The sequence below is a fragment of the Sturnus vulgaris genome, unplaced genomic scaffold (assembly GCF_052056855.1).
Source record: "Sturnus vulgaris isolate bStuVul1 unplaced genomic scaffold, bStuVul1.hap1 Scaffold_84, whole genome shotgun sequence".
NCBI lineage: Eukaryota > Metazoa > Chordata > Aves > Passeriformes > Sturnidae > Sturnus > Sturnus vulgaris.
The window spans coordinates 744976-764867 of record NW_028276728.1 but is presented as its reverse complement, the minus strand read 5'-3'; the positions used below and the strand labels follow the sequence as shown (position 1 = coordinate 764867).

Here is a 19892-nt window from a genome sequence, read left to right as displayed (position 1 = left end):
CACAGAGTCCCCAGGCAGGTGCAAAGGAGAGATGCTTTATTATAAAACCAGGCCTTTTTAAGCATTTAGCCCATTATCACTTACATAGTTTAAAGCATAAGAGAGACAATTCCACCAACCACCACACACCATCATGGGAACACTCAATGGTTATGTAACATGTTTTTCTACTCCTAATTCAGCTGAGTCTCTTTCCCACAGTCCTCTTCTACTTAGCCGAAGTAACAGGCCTGAGCCATGATTTTACAAGGCCTTCCTTTTGTGAAGTTTTATTTATTGGTGATATTTCTCTTCTTTTTTTATGTGTTGCACAGCTAAAACTGTCTGCACCAGTGAAGCCATTATCTTATTAAGGTTACTATTGATCATTTGTCGCACACAAGATAAAATACATGGGATACCTATCACAATCATTAAGGACACCAAGGATAACTATAATGCTATACATTACTAAATGTTTAAGTCATGCCCTGAAGCAGGGATGTTTGAGCCATGAAGACATCCCCACCAATCACCCTCATAATGTTTCTGTAGCTGTTTAGTGAGCTGCTCAATATTACTAATTCTCTTGTGAATGGACTCTGAATGATCACTTAAGTTCATGCAGCACATCCATCAAAATCTTCACACCCATGGCCTTGAGCCAAGAGCAAGAAGTCAACGGCCTTCAACAGGCTGCTCTGTTTTGCAGTGTTGCATGTTGCACCAATTTAAGATCAATTAGCATTGCTGAACGAGTGGCAATAGTGGCATTAACTTCCTTTGCAAGCCAGCAGCCAAGCTTGTTTAAAGAAGCCAAAGCACGAGCAGTACCAATTGCTAGGCACTGCTAGTAGGGAGATGGGGATTTGGGCACGAGCAGGGGACAGGGTTTGTTCAGGTGCCCAGGAGAGTGCAGTGATAACAACTGTTCCCTCGTGCTCCCTGTAAATGATCTGGGTAAGCCACAGCCAGGGGCCTAGTGTTACAGGACAGGTGAGGTATGTTTTGGCAAGCACTAACTATCTCAACTATATCACAAGTATGCCAAGTACGAATAGACAAGAGTGCCTTTTTACAGTCATTGTTTGCATTTTCATACGTCATAACAGATTTTTCGTGTGCCCTCATCATCAACCTGTGAGAGAGCACAGCCTGCAGCCTGTCCATAAATGTCGTGTGTGGTTCTGTGGGACCCTGTTGAATTCCAGTATAAGAAATGTTAGCATTCTTGTCTGCCACTGGGATCCATCACAACGCTGCAATAGAAAGGTGGGAAATGAGGCCATAAACATCGTGTGGATAGCCTGTCTGTGACCAGGTGTGTGCATACACACCCTCACCAGATAACTGAACAACAGACACAGGAGGATCCCTTCACTGCAGGTGTCCTGCCTGAGCCATACAGGACTCGGGGTAATCTGAGAAACAAACTATATGTTGTGTCATAGTTAAGATCATTTCCATGATGTTTTTCCAATCAACAGGCCTAAGAACACAGGCAGCACTTATGGTGTCTAAGTAAGCAATACCATGTTCAGAAGGCACACCACTTGCCTGCTCCAGTCTCCACAGCTCTCTCACAATAGTGTAGTCTACATCGTTGTCAACTGCTGTATGACCTTGTTCATAAACAACCAGATATGCAGTAAGAAATGAGAGGCCTGGGCCCTGATCCCACATAGAGTATAATTTGAGCATTTATGAGTGCTCAGTCTGAAGGATAGGGTGATTCAGGATAGCTACCCCAAGTGACCACCTCCTCAGGGGGTGGGATGGTCACAGAGCCAGCCAGCAGCTCTTGGCTAGTGTTAGGTGGGGGGCTTGTATCACATAGGGGCCCGAGAGAGGACAGGGGAGCTGCAGGATTCCAGGGGCCCAGCAAGGGCAGGGGACTACAAAGAGCTGGAGGAGCAAGCATGCCCAAGGGCCAATAGTGGCTGAGGGGCCAAAAATGGGCGGGGGTTTCGAAGAGCTGGGGGGGGCCAAGCATGCCCAGGGGCCAATACTGGCCAAGGGGGCTGCTGTAAGTGAAGCAGCCGTGGGGAAGGAGGAGGGGGGTTTGTGCTGGGGGGCAGGTGGTGAAGGAGCTGCTGTGGTAGGCAGTGAAGAAGTGGCAGTGGTGGGGAGCACGGGCAGTGGAGGAACCACAGCACCCTGCAGGGCCTCTGATGTGGGACAGGTGTTGTCTTTTACATGTGTGAAAATCCAATCCAACACAGCAAGTAATTGAGCATTGGGAATGTCTCTGTTCTGATGTTGTAAAAACCACTGTAAATTCTCTAGGGTCTGCCTTTGCTCAACTGACAGCTTTGCTCCCAGGATGTGACACATTGCTCACCTCAAACTGATGAATGTGTGTGCTGAGATGGAGTAAGGTGAGGGTGGGGGTCACTCGGGGTGTCTGGGTCTGCTGCCTGGGTCCACTGCTGGGATCCTCTGCCTAGGTCTGGTGTCTGGATCTGCTGCCAGGGGCTGCTCCTTGAGTCTGCAGAGCTTTGGTTTCTGTCGCAGGCCACTCTTCGCTGCAGGTCGATCTTCTACCTTCAGGTGCCAGCTGTGGGTGAGGGTCCATAGTGATGTAGAGTCCCCAGGCAGGTGAAAAGGAGAGATGTTTCATTGTAAAAACTGGCATTTTGAAGCAGTTAGCCCATTATCAGTTACTGTTTTCAAGCATAACAAACACAATTCAACCAACCAGCATACACCACCATATGAACATGCCATGGTTATGTAACATGTTTTTCTATTCCTAATTCAGCTGAGTGTCTTTCCCACAGTCCTTTTCTACTTAGCTCAAGTATCAGACCTGAGCCATGCATTTAAAATGCCTTCCTTTTGTAAAGTTTTACTTATTGTTAATAGGCTGGCAATTGAGCCTTGTTTCTTTGAGGTTCCATTGTATCACAGTGGTGTCCTGGGTTCCATGAGGTCACACCATGAAACAGTGGACCCTTGATTCCATGAGTTTCCATTCCATCACAATGGCCTCTTGGGTTCCATGAGGCCCTGCACTGTCACTAGGCAGCCTTTGTTCCACATTTATCCATTGTGTCACAACTGTCTCCAGCACTCTATGAGGCTGCAACATGAAACAGTGGACATTTGCTTCCATGTGATTCCACGGTGTTCAAATGTTCTCCTGGGTTCCATGCGGTCCTTGTTTGGAACAATCTAGATTTAGTTCCATGAGAACCTATTGCATCACAATGGTCTCCTGGCTTCCAAGAGTCCCCTCTCTGTTTACAATTGACACTTGGTTCCCCAAGTTTCCATGGTGTCACCATGCTCTCCTGTGATTCACGAGGCTGTGCTGTGTCACAATGGACACTTGCTTCCTCCAAGGCTGGAGATGTCCCAGTGGCACTGGGTTTCCATCAGGTCATGCTTTGTCACAATGGGGCCTTGATTCCATGAGAATCCATTGCATCACAGTGTTCTCCTTAGTTTTATGAGAGCCTGAAGTGTTGACAATTGACCTTTGGTTCATTGAGATTCCATTGCATCACAGTGGTCTCCTTGGTTCCATCAGGCCCAGGTTCGTCACAATGGAGCCTTGGTTCCATGCGTTGCCTTTGCAGCACAATGGTCTCCAGCATTCCATGAGGCCCTGCTGTAAAACAGTGGGCACTTGGTTCCACAAGTTTCCATTCCATCAGGATGATCTTTTTCATTCCATGAGGCCCTGCAGTGTCACTATGGAGCCTCTGTTCCATGTGTTCCCATTGTGACACAATGGTCTCCAGCGCTCTGTGAGGCTGTGCCATGAAACTGTGGACACTTGGTTCCATGAGATTCCATGTTGTCACTGCCAGGAAAATCCATAAATGCCAGAGATTTATGTCCAAGAAGGAGACAAAGGAGTCCTTCAACTTTATTTGAATAAAGGGGGAGAGTTCACCAGGGCACACACCCACAGGGTTTTCTCTCTCGAGGTTTCAGAGGGCGCAGCCTCCTTTCATCCTAAACTCCTGGCTGTACCTTGCCCTCTTCTTTTGCCCACTGGCCAAGGCACGAGGAAGATACAGCCTTCCTGGACATCCAGCCCCATATCCCCCCTTGAACCTGGCATTTCCCTCTGAAGTTCAGAAGTTCAGCCTTTGTTCAGACCCTTGTCTGCATGGAGCCAAGCTGTCTGGAGCCAGTAACAAACCTGCTGCCCAAAGTCAGTAGAAACATTAGGAGCCATTTCAAACACCTTAACACCCATCCTTTCACCCATCACTTCACAAGTGATTTGTAAATACATTAGCACACATCTTTCTTCTCACAGTGATGCTTCCTGTGCTGGTGACAGCCTTTTAATGCATTTATATGTGGGGGTGTGCATGGATGTGTCTTGTGTACAAAGGAAGGAGTGTGCAAGCAACGTGACTGACACTTCTACTCTCCGTGTTCATTCCATATCCATGGATACAGAGACACCCAAGAGCCCCTGGCACAGACAGACCCTTCTGTCCATGGGTACAGAGACATCCAAGAGCCCCTGGCACAGACAGACCCTTCTGTCCATGGATACAGAGACATCCAAGAGCCCCTGGCACAGTCAGACCCTTCTATCCATGGGTACAGAGACATCCAAGAGCCCCTGGCACAGACAGACCCTTCTATCCATGGGTACAGAGACATCCAAGAGCCCCTGGCACAGACAGACCCTTCTGTCCATGGGTACAGAGACATCCAAGAGCCCCTGGCACAGTCAGACCCTTCTGTCCATGGGTACAGAGACATCCAAGAGCCCCTGGCACAGTCAGACCCTTCTGTCCATGGATACAGAGACATCCAAGAGCCCCTGGCACACACAGACCCTTCTGTCCATGGGTATGGGAGCACAGTGGGGATGGTTGGACAGCAAGTCCTGGACAGTGGCCAGACCCAGCTCCAGCCCTGCCAGGCCCTGCCAAGGCTCAGTGCTGGCTCCTCTGGAATGGGAAAGCCCTTCAGCCTCGTCCCTGCCCAGAGGGGCAGTGCTGGCCTGGCACCAATGGTTGTTTTCCCCACAGGCTGCAGGAGATGAGAACACAACACTTGCAAACACTGACTGCAGGCCACAGCTCTGGGTGCTCCCCATGAACCTCAGCCCTGGGACCACCGTGTGCCCCAAGCTTCAGGGGATGCAGTGGGAGCCTGGCTGGGCTCTGCCCTGGGCCATCCTGCAGTGACAGCTGCAAACAGGGAGCATTCAGCTGCCACAAACAGCCAAGCCAGGCCTCCAGGGCTGGAGGGGAGCTGCTCCAGCCCAGACTGCACTGTTGTGTGCTGTGCTCTGGGGTTTCCTGCACAGGGGACTGGACTGGTGTGCCAGAGGAGAGAGACAAAGAAGCTTCAGCTTAAGCCTAACTGAGCTGGGTGGGTGGGCTGGGAAGAGTGGAGAGGCTCAAGGGGATTCACAGAGCTCATTCTGCTGGAAGGACAAGGAAAAAGGAGTGAGAACTCAGCAGTGAGGAGAGCTGAGGGCAGAAGAGCAGCTCTGAATGACACTAAAATCCACCAGACCTCTGAGACATTGATGCTCTTCAGCCACTGACAGGATGAGTTCCTAAGCCTGGGGCTTGGTCTTCCTCGTGGTAAAGGGCATCAAGGAAGGCACCAGTGTGATGGAGACTGTGATGGGCTGGGCACTCCCTGGGGAAAAGAGGGGGCAGTTGGGAAGTCAAAGGCAGATGAGGGAAAGAGAGCTGTTCAGAGAAGGGCTGGGCTACAGCTTGAGCAAGCTGAAAAATGTCATTTGGGGTCATCCCAGATGGATTTCATTTTGAAAGTTATTGAACAAGTTTACTTTTTGGGGGGTGTCATGAATTCCTCTGGAGATGTACACCCTGCAAACTGGTAGCTGGCTTGCCATAGTACCAGCCAAAGTGGGTCCATTCCGGGGGGCTGTAGGACAATGTTCCTATGGAATACAGATGGAGTTCATCAGGGGGATGCTGCTGCTCCCAGAGCCTGGCCCCAGCATCCCTGGGCATGTGGGGGCTTTCCCACTGGCACCTGGTGTGACCTGCTGCCCTCTTGCCAGCACCTGGGATTTGAGTACAAACTTGGGGTTGGAAAAGAAGCCACTGGTGTTGGAAGAGGGCACAGAAAACCCTGGCAAGGCCTGACCATGACAAGGAAAAACCCACTCAGTGCTGGGGAGAAACCATGCCTTCATCCTCTCTGCCTGCATTGCCCCAAAAAAATTATGAAACCAAAGCAAACCAGGCGAGCTCAGCAGTCCAAGCCCTTTCTCACCTGCACAGCAAACCGGCTGGTGTGCAGGTTCTGGCCCCCCTCTCTGCTACTCCCCCCCCCATGGGTGTTTCTGTCAGGATGGCTGCCCAGCCCCAGTCCTGGGCAGAGTGGCTGGCAAAGGCTGCCAGCAAGGCTGGAAGCCGGCCCCCCACTCAGCCCTGCTCACAACAACTCAATTGAAGGCTCAGTGCCATGACTGGCAGCAAAAGGGAGAATCCCCACTGCCACACCCAGGCTGGGCCCTGAGATGTTGGGCCAGGAGATGCTGGGACTGGGAGCACAGCCCTGCGTGGGCTCACCTGCAAAGTGAGGGTAGGCTGTGTCCTGCATGCAGGTGCCACAGCCAAAGTCCATCAGTTTTGCCTGCCCAGTGGTCAGGTCAGCCAGGACATTCTGTGGTTTGATGTCCCTGTGCAGGACCCCGCAGCTGGTGCAGTGCCACACGGCCTCCAGCACCTGCCGGAACAGCTCCCGCGCCTCCTCCTCGGACAGGAGCCCCCGTGCCCGAATGAAATGCTGCAGGTCCTGACACTGCTCCGGGTGCTCCAGCACCATCACGATGTTGTTGGGGAGCTCAAGCCACTCCAGTAGCTGGAGGACACCAGAGAATTCAGTGGACACCTTGTCCAGCAGCACGATCTCCAGAGGTGCCCTGGTGCCGTCGGGCTGCTGGAGGACCACGATGCCGTCAGCGGGGCTGATGCTGTGCCAGAGCTCTGGAACCCTCACCCAGCCTGGGATGCTCTGCTGGCACCACGCCCGCTCTCTCTCGAGGCGTCCTGGCGGCTTCAGCCCTGCCGGGGCTCGGCTCATCCCCACCCAGCACGTCCCGGCTTCTCCCGCTGGCCTCGCTCACTCACCAGCTCGCCCCAGTGCTGGACGCGATTCCGTGGCACCCTTTTGATGGCCACCTGCAAGCCAAGGGCAGCAGCGGGCTGAGCTCCCCGCCCACCCTGCCGAGCCCCATCCTCCTCCTCCTGCGCCCTCCTCCTCCTCCTCCTCCTCCTGTGCCCCCGCCGGCCCCGCCGCTCCCCGGGCGCCGTCCGAGAGCCGCGTCGCCGCCCAGACGCTGCCGAAGCCCCAGCAGCGAACCCAGCCGGTTCTGCTCCTTCAGGCTCTGCTGCGCCTTCCCTGCCGGCGAGACGCGGCTGTCAGCGCTCGGCCCGGGGCCAGGAACGGCCCCCGAGCGCCCCTCAGCCGCCCGGGCCGGGAGGCCCCAGGCGTTCGCTCTGTGGAGCGGGACAGCGGCGGAGCTCAGGCCGGGGCAGCCGCAGCGGAGGCGGCGGGAGCGGCAGTGCCCTGTGTGTCCTCCGCGGGCCCCGGGAGGAGCCGGGGCCGGGGCCGGGCCGGGCCAGGCGGAGCCAGAGGGAGGCGATGCCGCCCCAGCCCCAGGCACTGATGCCCGCCCAGCAGCGGCACCGCCAGTACGGGCAGAGCCGGGCGGAGGCGAGACCGCGGCGGGACGGTCGGGACGGGGACGGGGCCGGGGCAGCCCCGCCTGGGGCCAGGAGCATGGCCCGGCCCGGAATAAGAAGAGGGACGCCGGGGAGGTGGGAGGTGGCAGGGGTAGAGCAGAAACAAAAAGCGGGAGAGGATGTGGGACAGCGGGAAAGGGAGATGAGGAACAAGAGAAGGGACGCAGAGGGTCTCTGGAATCGCTGCTCTTCTGCCGCTGCCAAAGAGCCAGGAGCGTTTATCCACGTATCCGTGTGTCCATTCCCCATGTGTTTCTTCCCCGTGTGTTCGTTCCCCGTGTGTCCTTTCCCAGTTCTGCCCCTCGTGCCCCACAGCCGAGCCCCGCTCCCCTAGGGGCAGCACGGGCCTCTCCGCTTCTTCCTCTCACACTCACGCCAAAAACACCGCCTTGTGTAGCTTCTTCCTCACTAGATTCGCTCTTCTATTTCTGGCAATCTTGCAACTTGTCCCTCGTGCTCGCATGCCCCGGGCGCTATCCCGCCCGCTCGCCCCGCGCTGCAGTCTGTTCCTCACAAGCAAGCAAAGCGCTGTCCGCACTTTCCCCTGGAGCAGAGCAAAGTGCCGAAGGAGGAGCCTGCCAGCGCCAGGCAGAGCCAGCCCCGTGGGAGGGCAGAGCAGCACATGAGGAGCGAGACATGCAGCCCTTGCGGGGCAGCGCTGCTCTCCGGCCGCTCGGGGTGGGCAGCGGCTGTTCCTATTTTCTTGTTCAGTTCTGAGTGAAAATTGGAGACTGCCGAAAGGAGGATTAAAATAAAAGGATCAAACTGCTATTTTTGCCCAGTTAGGATGCCAGTCTGATATAGCAGCTCAGCTTTCAGCTGCCTGCCTCCTCCCTGCCAAACCAGCCCTTTCAACCTGGAACAAAGGCCCTCTCCACAAATAAACTGCTGGCTACTTTATTTGTCCGGCTGTTCATCGACACAGCTAGAAAAGCAAACTAGTTTGGATCCTGAACCTGTCAAAACAGGTGAATTTTGCCATATTAAGTCAAGACACAGAGCCTTGAGCCCTGCACAATATCCTAGGAATCACCTTTGTTGCTGCTGTGTATTGTCACTGCTGAGGGTGAAATACTGTGAGAGCACATGCCCTGTCTCTAGATCCCATAGCCGACCAAAGCACTATGCTCTAAAATCTTGCATTTGCAGGTTTTTGGTGTCTCCAGCATTGCTTTCAAAGCCAAAGAGGGAAAAGGCAAACTGTGTGTAGCTAATGATACTGTAGAGTGCATGAAACTTGCTAAGTCCTAGGTGTTCAAGATAAGATCAGTTTGGAATGACTGTGATGTAGAACCAGTGCAACACAGAAAAAGGAAGCATATAAGGAAAGGAATTAATAGTATATGTGAACATCTTGGGTTGTTTCTTTCCATTTTCATTTCACTTCTGGAAAGCTCTTCTTCTTCTCGAGAATCTTCTCCACAGAGATGTTTTCTCTTTCCAAGAACCTTTCCTGGAGAACGAGGTGCAGCTCCTGTCACAAGATGTTCCACCAACTGCAGCTTCTCTTGGCTTTCCACACTGTGAGTGCAGCACGATTTTGGCAGCAAAGCAGGATAAATGTTTAGAGAACTTAACAACTTGTCCTTTCTTTTCCTTGTGGGCTGGGGAGTTGTGCCATGGGTAAGGTTTTCATTGTTACTCTTCTAACCTAAGAAAACAGGAGGTGGTACCAGGAATTGTTAGGGAATGCAACCCTGACTGAATGCAGGGAAAGAATCTCCAGAGCCTGCAGCCAGAAGGGGAGAGTTGTGTGATAATCATTCCAACACCCCGATGGACTTCTTGACAGTGATCTAGAACATGAAAATGGGCTGACAGAGGGAGTTGGTTTCTGTGTTCAGTTTAGCTGATTTTACATCTCTTGCACTGGTGTAAATCAATAGTACCATCAGTTCATGAGAAGCACCAGAACAAGCTGGACCTCTCTGAGGAGATGACTGAAAGAACCTGAAAAGGAGAAATGCAGGGAATGAACTTCGTCTGTAAGAACAGTAATTGTTTTTCCTAAAAATTTCCAATTTGTTCCCTCTGCTTTTGTCCTTTATAGCAAGGCTACTTGCATCCCAGATTCCCCATGAGAAGCCTGAGCTTGTGGAAGTGCCTGAAAGATGCCGTGTTCCTCTGCAGGGACACTCAGGCTGAAACAGGAGCCTGAGGCCTGTGTGGGGAAGCCTCCTGGGAGCTGGAATTTGTGCCGTGCTGGGAGAGGAGGAGCAGGGGGAGAAGGCTGGGCGCTGTGTGGCAGGAGCAGGAGGTTTGGGCTCAGGACATTCCGCCTGCGCCGCTGCCCCGCAATGGGCGGCCGTGCCCGGGGCTCTGGGCCTGGCCCCGCGTGCGCTGAGCTCCCGACACTGCGGGAGCTGCCCGGGCTGGGCTCAGGATCCCGCTGGGGCTGGGCAGCAGCCTGGGCTCCCACTGGCATCAGCAGCAGCTGGAAATACCTCTGGGCATCTCCATTTCCTGCTGCTGGGAAGACACAATGGAGCTAGTCGGAGACTTCTGGTTTCTGTTCCCCTCGTGGATTTTTTAATTTAATTCCACACCACAGAGGCAATTTCTGTGATGGCTTCTGTCGGTTCAACAGCGCCAGTAACAGGGCTATTTTTGGGCACTGCAAACGTGGCCTGTGTGGCTTTAATTCCCCTTGACTGAGTGCTCAGGGGCTGGTAGGTATTCCAGTTTCTGCTGATCTTTATGCTTGGAACAAAAATACTGACTTCACTGTCATGAAAGCACTGTGGATAGCATGAATTAAAAGAGGCACTTTCCGTTTTATGGATTAAATTCAAGTGGCAAGCAGAAGAGGGGCAAGAGCAGGCATGATCTACATTTCTCAAGGCAAAGGCAACAACAGCCTCCTGCTGTCAGCTCAGGGTGAGTAAAACAGGGCTGAAAGCAGCGCTGGGACCCGACCCTTTCTTTCTCTGCAGGCTGGGTCAGGGCAGCACAGGCGGGCCCTGAGGAATCAGGGCTGGGTGTGGGTGATTGTTGCTGTACTCCAGAATTGCCCTGGACAAAGGCCTTGGAAGCCGAGGCAGGAGCAGGTGGGAAGGGGCCGGCGCTGCTGCTGCTCCTGCCCGGGAGCCCCGGCTGGGCCGGGCCGGCGCCCACTGCGCTGCGGCTGCTGCTGCTGCCAGAGCTGGGCGGGACTCGGGGACAGGGAATGGACACGGGGGGACAGCAAAGGCCTTGGGGGCTGCAGGGATGTTGGTGCTGGGGCAGCGCCAGCACAGAGCTTCAGCCTGCAATGAACCCCGAGGGAAACGCTGGGGAAAGGCTCCATTTCAGCCTTTCTTGACTCATTGCTGTGAAGGGACCAAAATAAAAGGGGAACAAGCAGGGCCCGACCCCTTCTCCTTTGGGAGGAGCCATGAGGGGCCGTGAGGGGCCGTGAGGGGCCATGAGGGGTCATGAGGGGCTGTGAGGGACCATGAGGGGCCATGGGAGGCCAGGCACCTCATGGAACAAAGGGTCCAGTGTGACACTGTGGAAGCAAGGAGATTGTTTACTAAAGGTCATAGAACGAAAAGTCCATTGTGACATTGTGGGGCCTCAGGGAACCATGGAGACCATTATGGCACTTCAAGACCCACTGGAACCAAGGGGCCATTGTGACACTGCCAGGCCTTGTATAACCAAGGGGTCATTGTAGCACGTCAGGGCCTCATGGAATCAAGGGGATTGTAGTGACACTGTGGGGCTCCAGGAGACCATGGGGACATTCTGAGTCTGTGACAAGGATACCATTGTTACACATTGTGACACCAAAGGGCCCTTGTGAACTGCAGGACCTTGTGGAACCCATGAGACCATTGTGACATGGCAGGGCCTCACGGAACCAAGTGGCCATTGTGACACTCTGGGGCCTTGTAGAACCAAGGAGACCATTGTGACACTGTGTGGCACCATGGAACCAAGGGGACATTGTGACACTGTGTGGCACCATGGAACCAAGGGGCCATTGTGACAGTATAGGGTTCCATGGAACTAAGAATTCATGTAACAGAGAGAGGCCCAATGGAATCAAGGCACCATTCTGTACTTCAGGGCTTCATGGAACCAAGGTGCCATTTTGACATTGTGGAATCAAAAGAGACCATTGTGACACTGTGAGGCCTCATGGAATCCTGGAGACCATTCTGACACTATGGGTCTCCATGGAAGCAAGGGGCCATTGTGACACTATGGGTCTCCATAGAAGCAAGGGGCCAGTGTGACACAGCGAGGTGTTGTGGAACCAAGGGGACATTCCAGCATTGTGCAGTCCCATGGCACCAAGGAAACCATTTTGACACTGCAAGGCCTCATGGAAGCAAGGGACCACTTGTGCCACTGCAGAGCCAAGGAGACCATTGTGATACTGTTGGGCCTCATGGACACAAAGATCTGTTGTGATACTCTGGGGATTATGGAACCAAGGGAGAATTGTGATGCTGCAGGGCCCCAAGGATACAAAAACATGGAACAGGTCTGGCTGGCTTGGTCTCCTGGGGACGGCCTAACTGTTCCAGTTGACCTTGCCATGTTGAGGGTTGCTTCTCATTTGCCCCTGAAGCCTCTGAGTTTCATGCTTTTCTTCCTGTGGGAAAGAACTTTCCTTCTCCTCCAGGTGCCCAATGGCCAAAATTGGGATACCTCCTCCAAATTTGATTATATTCTTGGATGGCTCCCATATGAAACCTGCCAGGACAGGCAACTCTGGCTGGCCATGGTCTCTTAGGAGCCACCTTGCATCTGCCTTTAAAACAGTGAGAGGCCATGCTTTTGTTCCCACGGAAAAAACATCTTTCATGTCCAGGCGTCCATGGCCTAAATTGGGAATCTGCCTCCAAAACTCCTTATATCTAAGGATAGCTCCAAGACAAAAGCTGCAAGAAATGTCTAAGTTCCTTTGGCTTCCTGAGGCCCAGCTCTCATCTGCCTTTGAAACACTTGCCATGAAGAAGAACTGTAATTCCAATCCAAGGACCCACAGCTGAAATGGAATTCCACCTCCAAAACTCCACAAATATCCAAAAGTTGCTTTCAGACAAAAGCTTCAAGGACAGACAGGTCTGACTTGCCTTGGCCTCTGGTGAGTGTTACTCATCTGCCCTCAAAACCCTGGAGTTCTCTGGTTTGATTCCTATGGAAAAGAACCGTCCTTCTTGTCCAGGCGCCCATGGCCTCAGCACATGAGCACTGTATAGGGACAAAGAAGCTCTGTGCTCAGGGAGTGGAGATGAAGGACAGTGGAGGAGAGCCCTGGGAGAGATTGAAGGGTGGTTTCAGAGATGGTGGACCCTTTTGACATAATGGAAAACAGCCAGAGAAAGAAAGAATTAATGCCAAGAGCAGATGGGGTGGTCCAGAGGGAACCCCAGGAGAAAGGAATTTCTCTCCCAGGGCAGGGCTGTGGTGCAACATGTCCCCCAGAAGGAGTCTGGAGCAGCCCAAGGCTTTGTGTGTGCAGGCAGAGGCAGGCAGGAGGCAGAGCTGTCAGCTAGATTCGGTCCTTGTTTTATCTATCACTGCACCCTTGAGCCAGATGTGGTCTTATTGTCTTCCAAAAATCCTTTCAGAGAAAGCAGTCCCCGCAAACATTTTTATCAAGCTAGAAGTTCACAGTCACAGTAAAAATGGAATTAAACCTTTTGGTATAAAGGCCAAGGCTTTGTGTGTCCAGGCAGAGGCAGGAAGGAGGCAGAGCTGTCAGCAAAGGAAGGGGCCAGCGAGGTGGGGCAGCCGGGGGATGACGACAGCCTGCAGGGACAGAGGCGCAGGGCATGGACACCGTAGGACAGCCTGGGCTGCAGAGGGCACAGGGATGGGCAGCAGCTGAAAGGCCCTGACACAGCCAACTCCTGCAGCACTTGGGCCATGCAGGCTGGCCCTGGGCCTGAGGCCAGCAGGGGACAAGTGAGCCTTGCTGTGCTGGGGCCTCATTGCCTCCTTGTCCCTGCTCAGCAGCCTGGCAGGGGCCGCCCCATGGTGCTGCCCTTGGCATTGCACATGGCCAGAGCCCAGTGGGCCGGGAAGAGCCCTGAGCAATGAGGGAGGGACAGGATCTGCCTTGCCAGGGACTGGGGCTCTGCCCTTGGCTCTTTGGATTCCTGAAACACATCCAGGTTTGCTCAGCATCAGAGACATCTTTCCCTTGTTTTTCCCCATCTGCCATCAGTACCTCCAGTGTTCTGCTCTAACTGGAATCTGGGGACACTTTCTGAGTTTTTGTGTCCCTCAATGGGACCCATTAAAACTTCAAGAAATTTTGGAGTTTGAGTATGACTTAGTTCTTGAGAAGTTTTCCTTCAGTTCCCTCTCAGGGATTGGTATCCAGGGACTCAAAACTGTTGGAAAATCCCAGCTCTACAGAGACAGGGAGACTGAGAGGTGTTTTTGTTTTTTTTAAAGATCTTCTTTCATTATCAGTCTCATTGAAGGGTGAAACATAAGAGATGTAAAACTCCATGCCATTCTATGAGAAGCCAAGTTATTTCCTGGTTGCAATACCTTATATATATTTGTCAGCCTATTAAGCTTTTGCCACACAATGGTGCTAATACTTCTAACACCAATCACCTATTATTTTACCCTACATGGTGTTGCCACAGTGCATCTTTCACAGTTCTAATTCTCCAAAATTTCTGGTCTTTTTTCAAGACCATAGTTTGAAACTTGTTTCTATTTCAATCTCTCTCTCAGCAATGTCTTTTTTGTTCCAAGGCCTTTCTGAGTCAGCACACCTTATCTCAGAGTTTGCATCCAGATGTACAAGACTGTGTGAGCTTTCAGTCAGGCTTTGAGAATCCTTTACAAATCCATTGCTTGCAAATATTAGTCACAAAACACTGGAATTGCCTCTGCTCTAAGGAGAACTTTAATAAAACAAGCCCTTGAAAATTGGAATGGATATTTCTAAGAAGCTCTTTGACATATTTCTCCATAATTGGAGTTGAAAACCTTCCAAATGAACTGCACCAGACCAGAGGGATATCAAGGCAGAGCCATGGCTTGCTAGGAAACCTCTCAAGAATTCAGTCAGAATCAAACTCCAAAGTTTCTGATCCCGTTCATGGGTCCCACTGAGGGACACAACAGAGAAATTGTGCCCAGGTTGCAGTGTGAGCAGGAAATTGGAGGCAGAGGTGACGGGTGGTGTGAGAAATGCAGGCACAGAGAGCTCTCAGCCCATTGTGTGTACAGGCTCAGAGATAGAGATGGATCCCGTGTTTGACCTAGTACATTGGATAAAGCTTGGAGAATTAGAGCATTAAAAGTAAAATAGATAGGAAACAAGAATATAAGTTTGTAGTTTGAGTAGAAATATGTTTTAAGCAAACAGAAATATGTATCATGTAAGCAAAGCAGTATGTTAAGATAGTAAATGATTTTAAAGTTTAGCAATAGAACTCATTATAAAGTTAGAAGCTTAAGATGTGTTAATGTGGGTTTGTGAAGTGTTATATGATTGGTTGAAAAATGATGCATTGTGGAAGAGCCATGGGGAGCAAAGCAATTAATGATTGATGTAAAAAGACGTTAACAAACCTCATAGAAGTATGTGATTGGCTAAACAACTAACAAATGGCATTGTAACTAATAATTAGGTGATTTCTGATATTATGACATTGGAGCTAACACCTTTAATGTCTCACTTTTCTATGGGACTGGTGCAACCAAGTAACAAACCATCTTTCACAACATCTCTCAGTTGCCCCATCGCTTGTAGGATCAATCTCCCAATAAGGATTATTTGGACATCAGGTCTACCCATTGACATCACTGTAGGGACACCAGGTCTACCCTACTAAAAATCAATAAGAATTTAGGGAAACCAAGTCTGCTCATTAAAGTCAATGATGATTTTGAGGAAATTTGGTCCTAAAATAGGGAAAATGGGGTAAATTTGGGGGGAATCTTGGGCTGGATTCCGGGAATTTCAGCTCCAGGATCGTGGTGGTGATGCTCTGGAAGTCCTGGATGAATTCCTGGAAGCCAATCCCAAATCCCTGATCCCACACCTATAGCCTGTGCTGGAGCTGTGCCTCTGAGTAAGTCTAAAAATCTCTGTTTTCAGCCCCAAATCTGGGAATTCTGAGCCAAAAATTGGGATTTTTAGCACCAACTGCCACTGAAGGCAATAGAGATTGAGGGACACAGATCTACTCCACTGAAATAATTTGGGGGTTGAGGGACGCCAGGTCTACCCCTCAATCAAGTTGGATAAGGAATGGTTACTGGTTAAACTGGGAGCATTGGGAGCCACTAAGGGGGCCATTGGGGTTACTGGGAGCACTGGAAAAAAAATTAGGAGCACTGGGAGGGATGAGCAGAGATAAATGGGCAATGGAGCCACATCCAGGGGTGTGCCCAGGGCTCAGGGTTGGGGCCAGGGCAGTGAAATCTCTTTGTTGCTGATGTGGACGAGGCCATGGAGGGCACCCTCAGTCAGTGTCCAGGTGAGGCCAAGCTGGGTGGGAGTGTGGCTGTGCTGCAGGGCAGGAAGCTCTGCAGAGGGATCTGGACAGGCTGGAGCCATGGGCCCAGGACAATTGGATGAGGTTCAGCAAGGCCAAGGGCTGGGACCTGCCCTGGGCTCACAACCACCCCAAATCCCTGGCTGTGCCCTGCCCCTGATCCCCACAGCCTCATCAAGTTTGTGTCCTTTGGGGTCAGCAACTGGTAAGACTTAAAAGGAAAGCAAAAGATTCTCTTCATTGCTAAAATAAAAATGTAAAATCACAGAATTAATAAACTTTGAAACTCCTCCCTCAACAATGTGAGACATCCCAGCAGCATCTGACACATCCACCATCCAGAAGAGATTTCTGGACAAAATCAATTTTAGGCAAAGATGTTGCTATAATAGATATAAATACAATCAAGGTGTTGTACCAGCCTGCTCTGGCTGGAGTGCAGTTAAAACAGCTTGGAGAATGTTCTATTTGCAAAGCTTTCAGTGATGGCTGGGGAAAGGGAGTTCATGCTGCTTTTGGTGTTGAGGAAATGCTGAAAGCAGCCTGACTCATTTTAACTCCTCCTGTCCTTGCTGGCATGAGGAGCCCCTCAGCCTTCCCTGCTCCGGGCTGGACAAGCCCAGCTCCCTCAGCCTCTCCTCACAGCCAAAGGGCTCCAGCCCCACCTTGGAGGCCCTTCCCTCACCCTGCTCCAGCTGCCAGACATCTTTCCTGCCCTGGGCAACCCAAACCAGGCCCCAGTGACCTGGATAATCCACGGCCTTGATGTCCTGGTCACACAGCCCTGGCCCCTTGTCCCCGTGTCAGGCTCTGGGGTTGATTTGTGGAACATCCTTGGGGGAGGCTGTGGCTCCAGGTGGAGCAGGGGGATCCCGGGGGACAGGGGACCCTGCTGGGCATGAACAGCATTGGACTTGTCTGGGGAAACTGTGAGGGGGGGCTGGGGCAGAGTGACCAACGCAGTGACCTCACACAGCCCTGCTGGGATGTCACACAGCCCCTCCTGTGATGTCACAGCCTGCTCTGTGATGTCAGACCTCTGCCCTGTGATGTCACAGTCAGCTCTATGATGTCACAGGGACAGCCTGTTTAGTGGCCTCACATACCTCACTCTGTGATTTCATAGCCCACTCTGTGATGTCACAGCCCACTCTGTGACCTCATGTTCCCAGATGATAAATTGCCCACCCCAGCTGAGCTAACACAATGCTTGTTCTCCAAAACCCCTGGCCTCTGGGAACTGCACAATGCTCGTTGTGGAAGAAGCAGAACTGGAAGTTCCCCAGCCTCAGTGTCCTGCCAGCTCAGCCAGGCTGAACTGGAACATTGGGGTCCACGACCACCAGGGACCACCCGAGAGACCCCCAGGACAGAAGAATCCATGGGTAAAGGGGAGGGGAAATACGTTAATGATTTTGGGGAAATGATTATCATGTATGTGTTTAGTCCAAGACAGTCAATGAATATGTATGAAAAATACAAAATATAAACAGAAACTTTCCTGTACTCAGCATGCACGGCTTTGGGAGGAGCTGGCCCTCTGAGCATCCAGCCAAATAAAGAATGCTGCTTCTTAATGCTACAGTGGTGTTCAGGAGTTTTTTATGTTACTGAATTTTTGGTAACACTCCCCCTCCCAAGGCAAGCTCTGTCTCCTGCTGTTCACAAACAGAGAAAGGCTGGTGGGAGATGTGGTGATCAGAGCCTGCCTGGGCTACAGTGACCATGAAGTATTAGAATTTTCAATATTCTGTGAAAGACAGAGGAGCACCAACAAAACTTCTACACTGGGATTACAGAGAGCAGACTTTGGCCTATTGAGGATGCAGATTTGGAGAGTCCCCAATCAGGTATTGAATTTTTTGAGGGGAAAACATCCTTATAAACAAAGGATTCCAGGAAGGATGGACACACTTGAGGAAAGAAATCTTGAAGGAGCAGGGACAGCCTGTCTCTCTGTGCCAAAAATGAGCTAGCGAGGAAAATGACTGGCCTGGCTGGGCATGGAGCTTTTCCAGAAACTCAGGGAGGAAAGAGGGTGCATCACCTTTGCATAGAGGGACAGGACACTCAGGAAATGTTTAAGGATGTCACTCATTCATGCAAAAAGAAAATTAGAGAGGTGAAAGCTCCATTAGGACTTGTTTTGATTTAGGGTACATTTAGGAGGAAACTTTGGAATGAGTTTTTTTAGAAAACAGTTTTAAATAGTCTTTTTCTTAACTGGTTCGGGGAAAAATATTTTCTCACAGAGAAGTGGAAAAAAAACCTGTTTATTTAATAGGCAAAGCACTTTTTAGCACAAAAATGACCAATAACAAACAGCAAAACTTTGGTGCTCTGAAGAGATGGCGAATTCAGAAGGGTCCCTTGTGTGGGTTGCAGCCTGGCTCACTCAGTCTGTTCTCAGTCTCTCCAGCGCTGGAAATGCCACGGCCCAGGCCAGGCCTGGTGAGCCACAGGTGTGAGCTCCCAGTGCTCCCCTGGGTGTTCAGTCCAGAGCAGGTTCGAACAATGCCAAGAAAAAGAAAAAAAAATTACAGACCAGGGAACTTCCCTACTTCATCCAGCCAGAAACACCAACAAAAAGCAAAGGAGAGCTCTCTTCCACTGTCCACTGCAGACAGCACAGGCTGGGTGAAGCACACGGAGGAGCGAGTGCAGACTTTGATCAGTAACTTTGCACCTCTTCTCTCTCCCCTTTACTCCTGGAACTGGTCTTAAAGCTGCAGAACTCAATGTTCAACACCAACAAAACAGACGATTTGAAGATACAAGCACGATAAAGTCACCCCAAAACAGGACATAACCTGGCCAATTCTGTGAAGGATCAAAAAATTGACTTTATAAATACATTAATGGCAATAGGAGGGACAAGGAGAACCTCCCCTGTGTATTGGGGGGGATGTGGTAACCAAGGATGGGGAAAAGGCTGAGGTACTTAACCCCTTTTTGCCTCAGTTTTCAACAATAAGACAGGTTGTCCTCAGGACAAGTGAGCTCCCCAAGGTGCTCTCCATCATTTCTCATCAGTGCTGGCTCAGCAGGGAGGTGCCAGAGGACTGGAGGTGCCAATGTGAGCCCATCCCCAAGAAGGGCTGGAAGGAGGATGTGGGGAACTGCAGGCCTGTCAGCCTGACCTGGGTGCCTGGTGAGGTGATGGAACAGATCACCTTGAGTGCCATCACAGGGCACCTCCAGGATGGCTGAGGGATCAGAGCCAGCCAGCGTGGATTTCAATATCTGCATTGATGATCTGGATGAGGGCATGGAGTGCAGCTTCAGGAAATGTGCAGATGGCACCAAGCTGGGTGTGAGTGTGGATGTGCTGGAGGGTAGGAGGGCTCTGCAGAGGGGCCTGGACAGGCTGGATCCAGGGCTCAAATCCAACAAGGTGAGGTTTAACAAGACCAAGTGCTGGATCCTGCAGTTTGGCCACAACAACCCCTGCAGTGCTCCAGGCTGGGCACAGAGTGGCTGGACAGCAGCCAGGCAGAAAGGGACCTGGGGGCACTGATGGACAGCAGGCTGGACATGAGCCAGCAGTGTGCCCAGGTGGCCAAGAAGGCCAATGGCAGCTGGCCTGGATCAGGAATGGTGTGGCCAGCAGGAGCAGGGCAGTGATTCTTCCCCTGTGCTCAGCACTGGTTTGGCAGCACCTCGAGTGCTGTGTCCAGTTCTGGACCCCCAAATTAGGAAGGACATGGAGGGTCTGGAGTGAGTCCAGAGAAGGGCAACAAGGCTG

The 19892-nt window shown here is 51.6% G+C and overlaps 1 protein-coding gene across 1 annotated transcript; it reads right to left on the bottom strand.

Moving 5' to 3' along the window:
• Nucleotides 1-5518: 5518 nt before the first annotated feature.
• Nucleotides 5519-18713, bottom strand: LOC148217420 (serine/threonine-protein kinase pim-1-like). Its single transcript, XM_088158617.1, is given in 6 exon segments — nucleotides 5519-5604; nucleotides 6510-6876; nucleotides 7071-7121; nucleotides 7228-7291; nucleotides 7293-7439; nucleotides 18709-18713. Coding segments are annotated over 6 exon segments (720 nt in total).
• Nucleotides 18714-19892: the final 1179 nt, after the last annotated feature.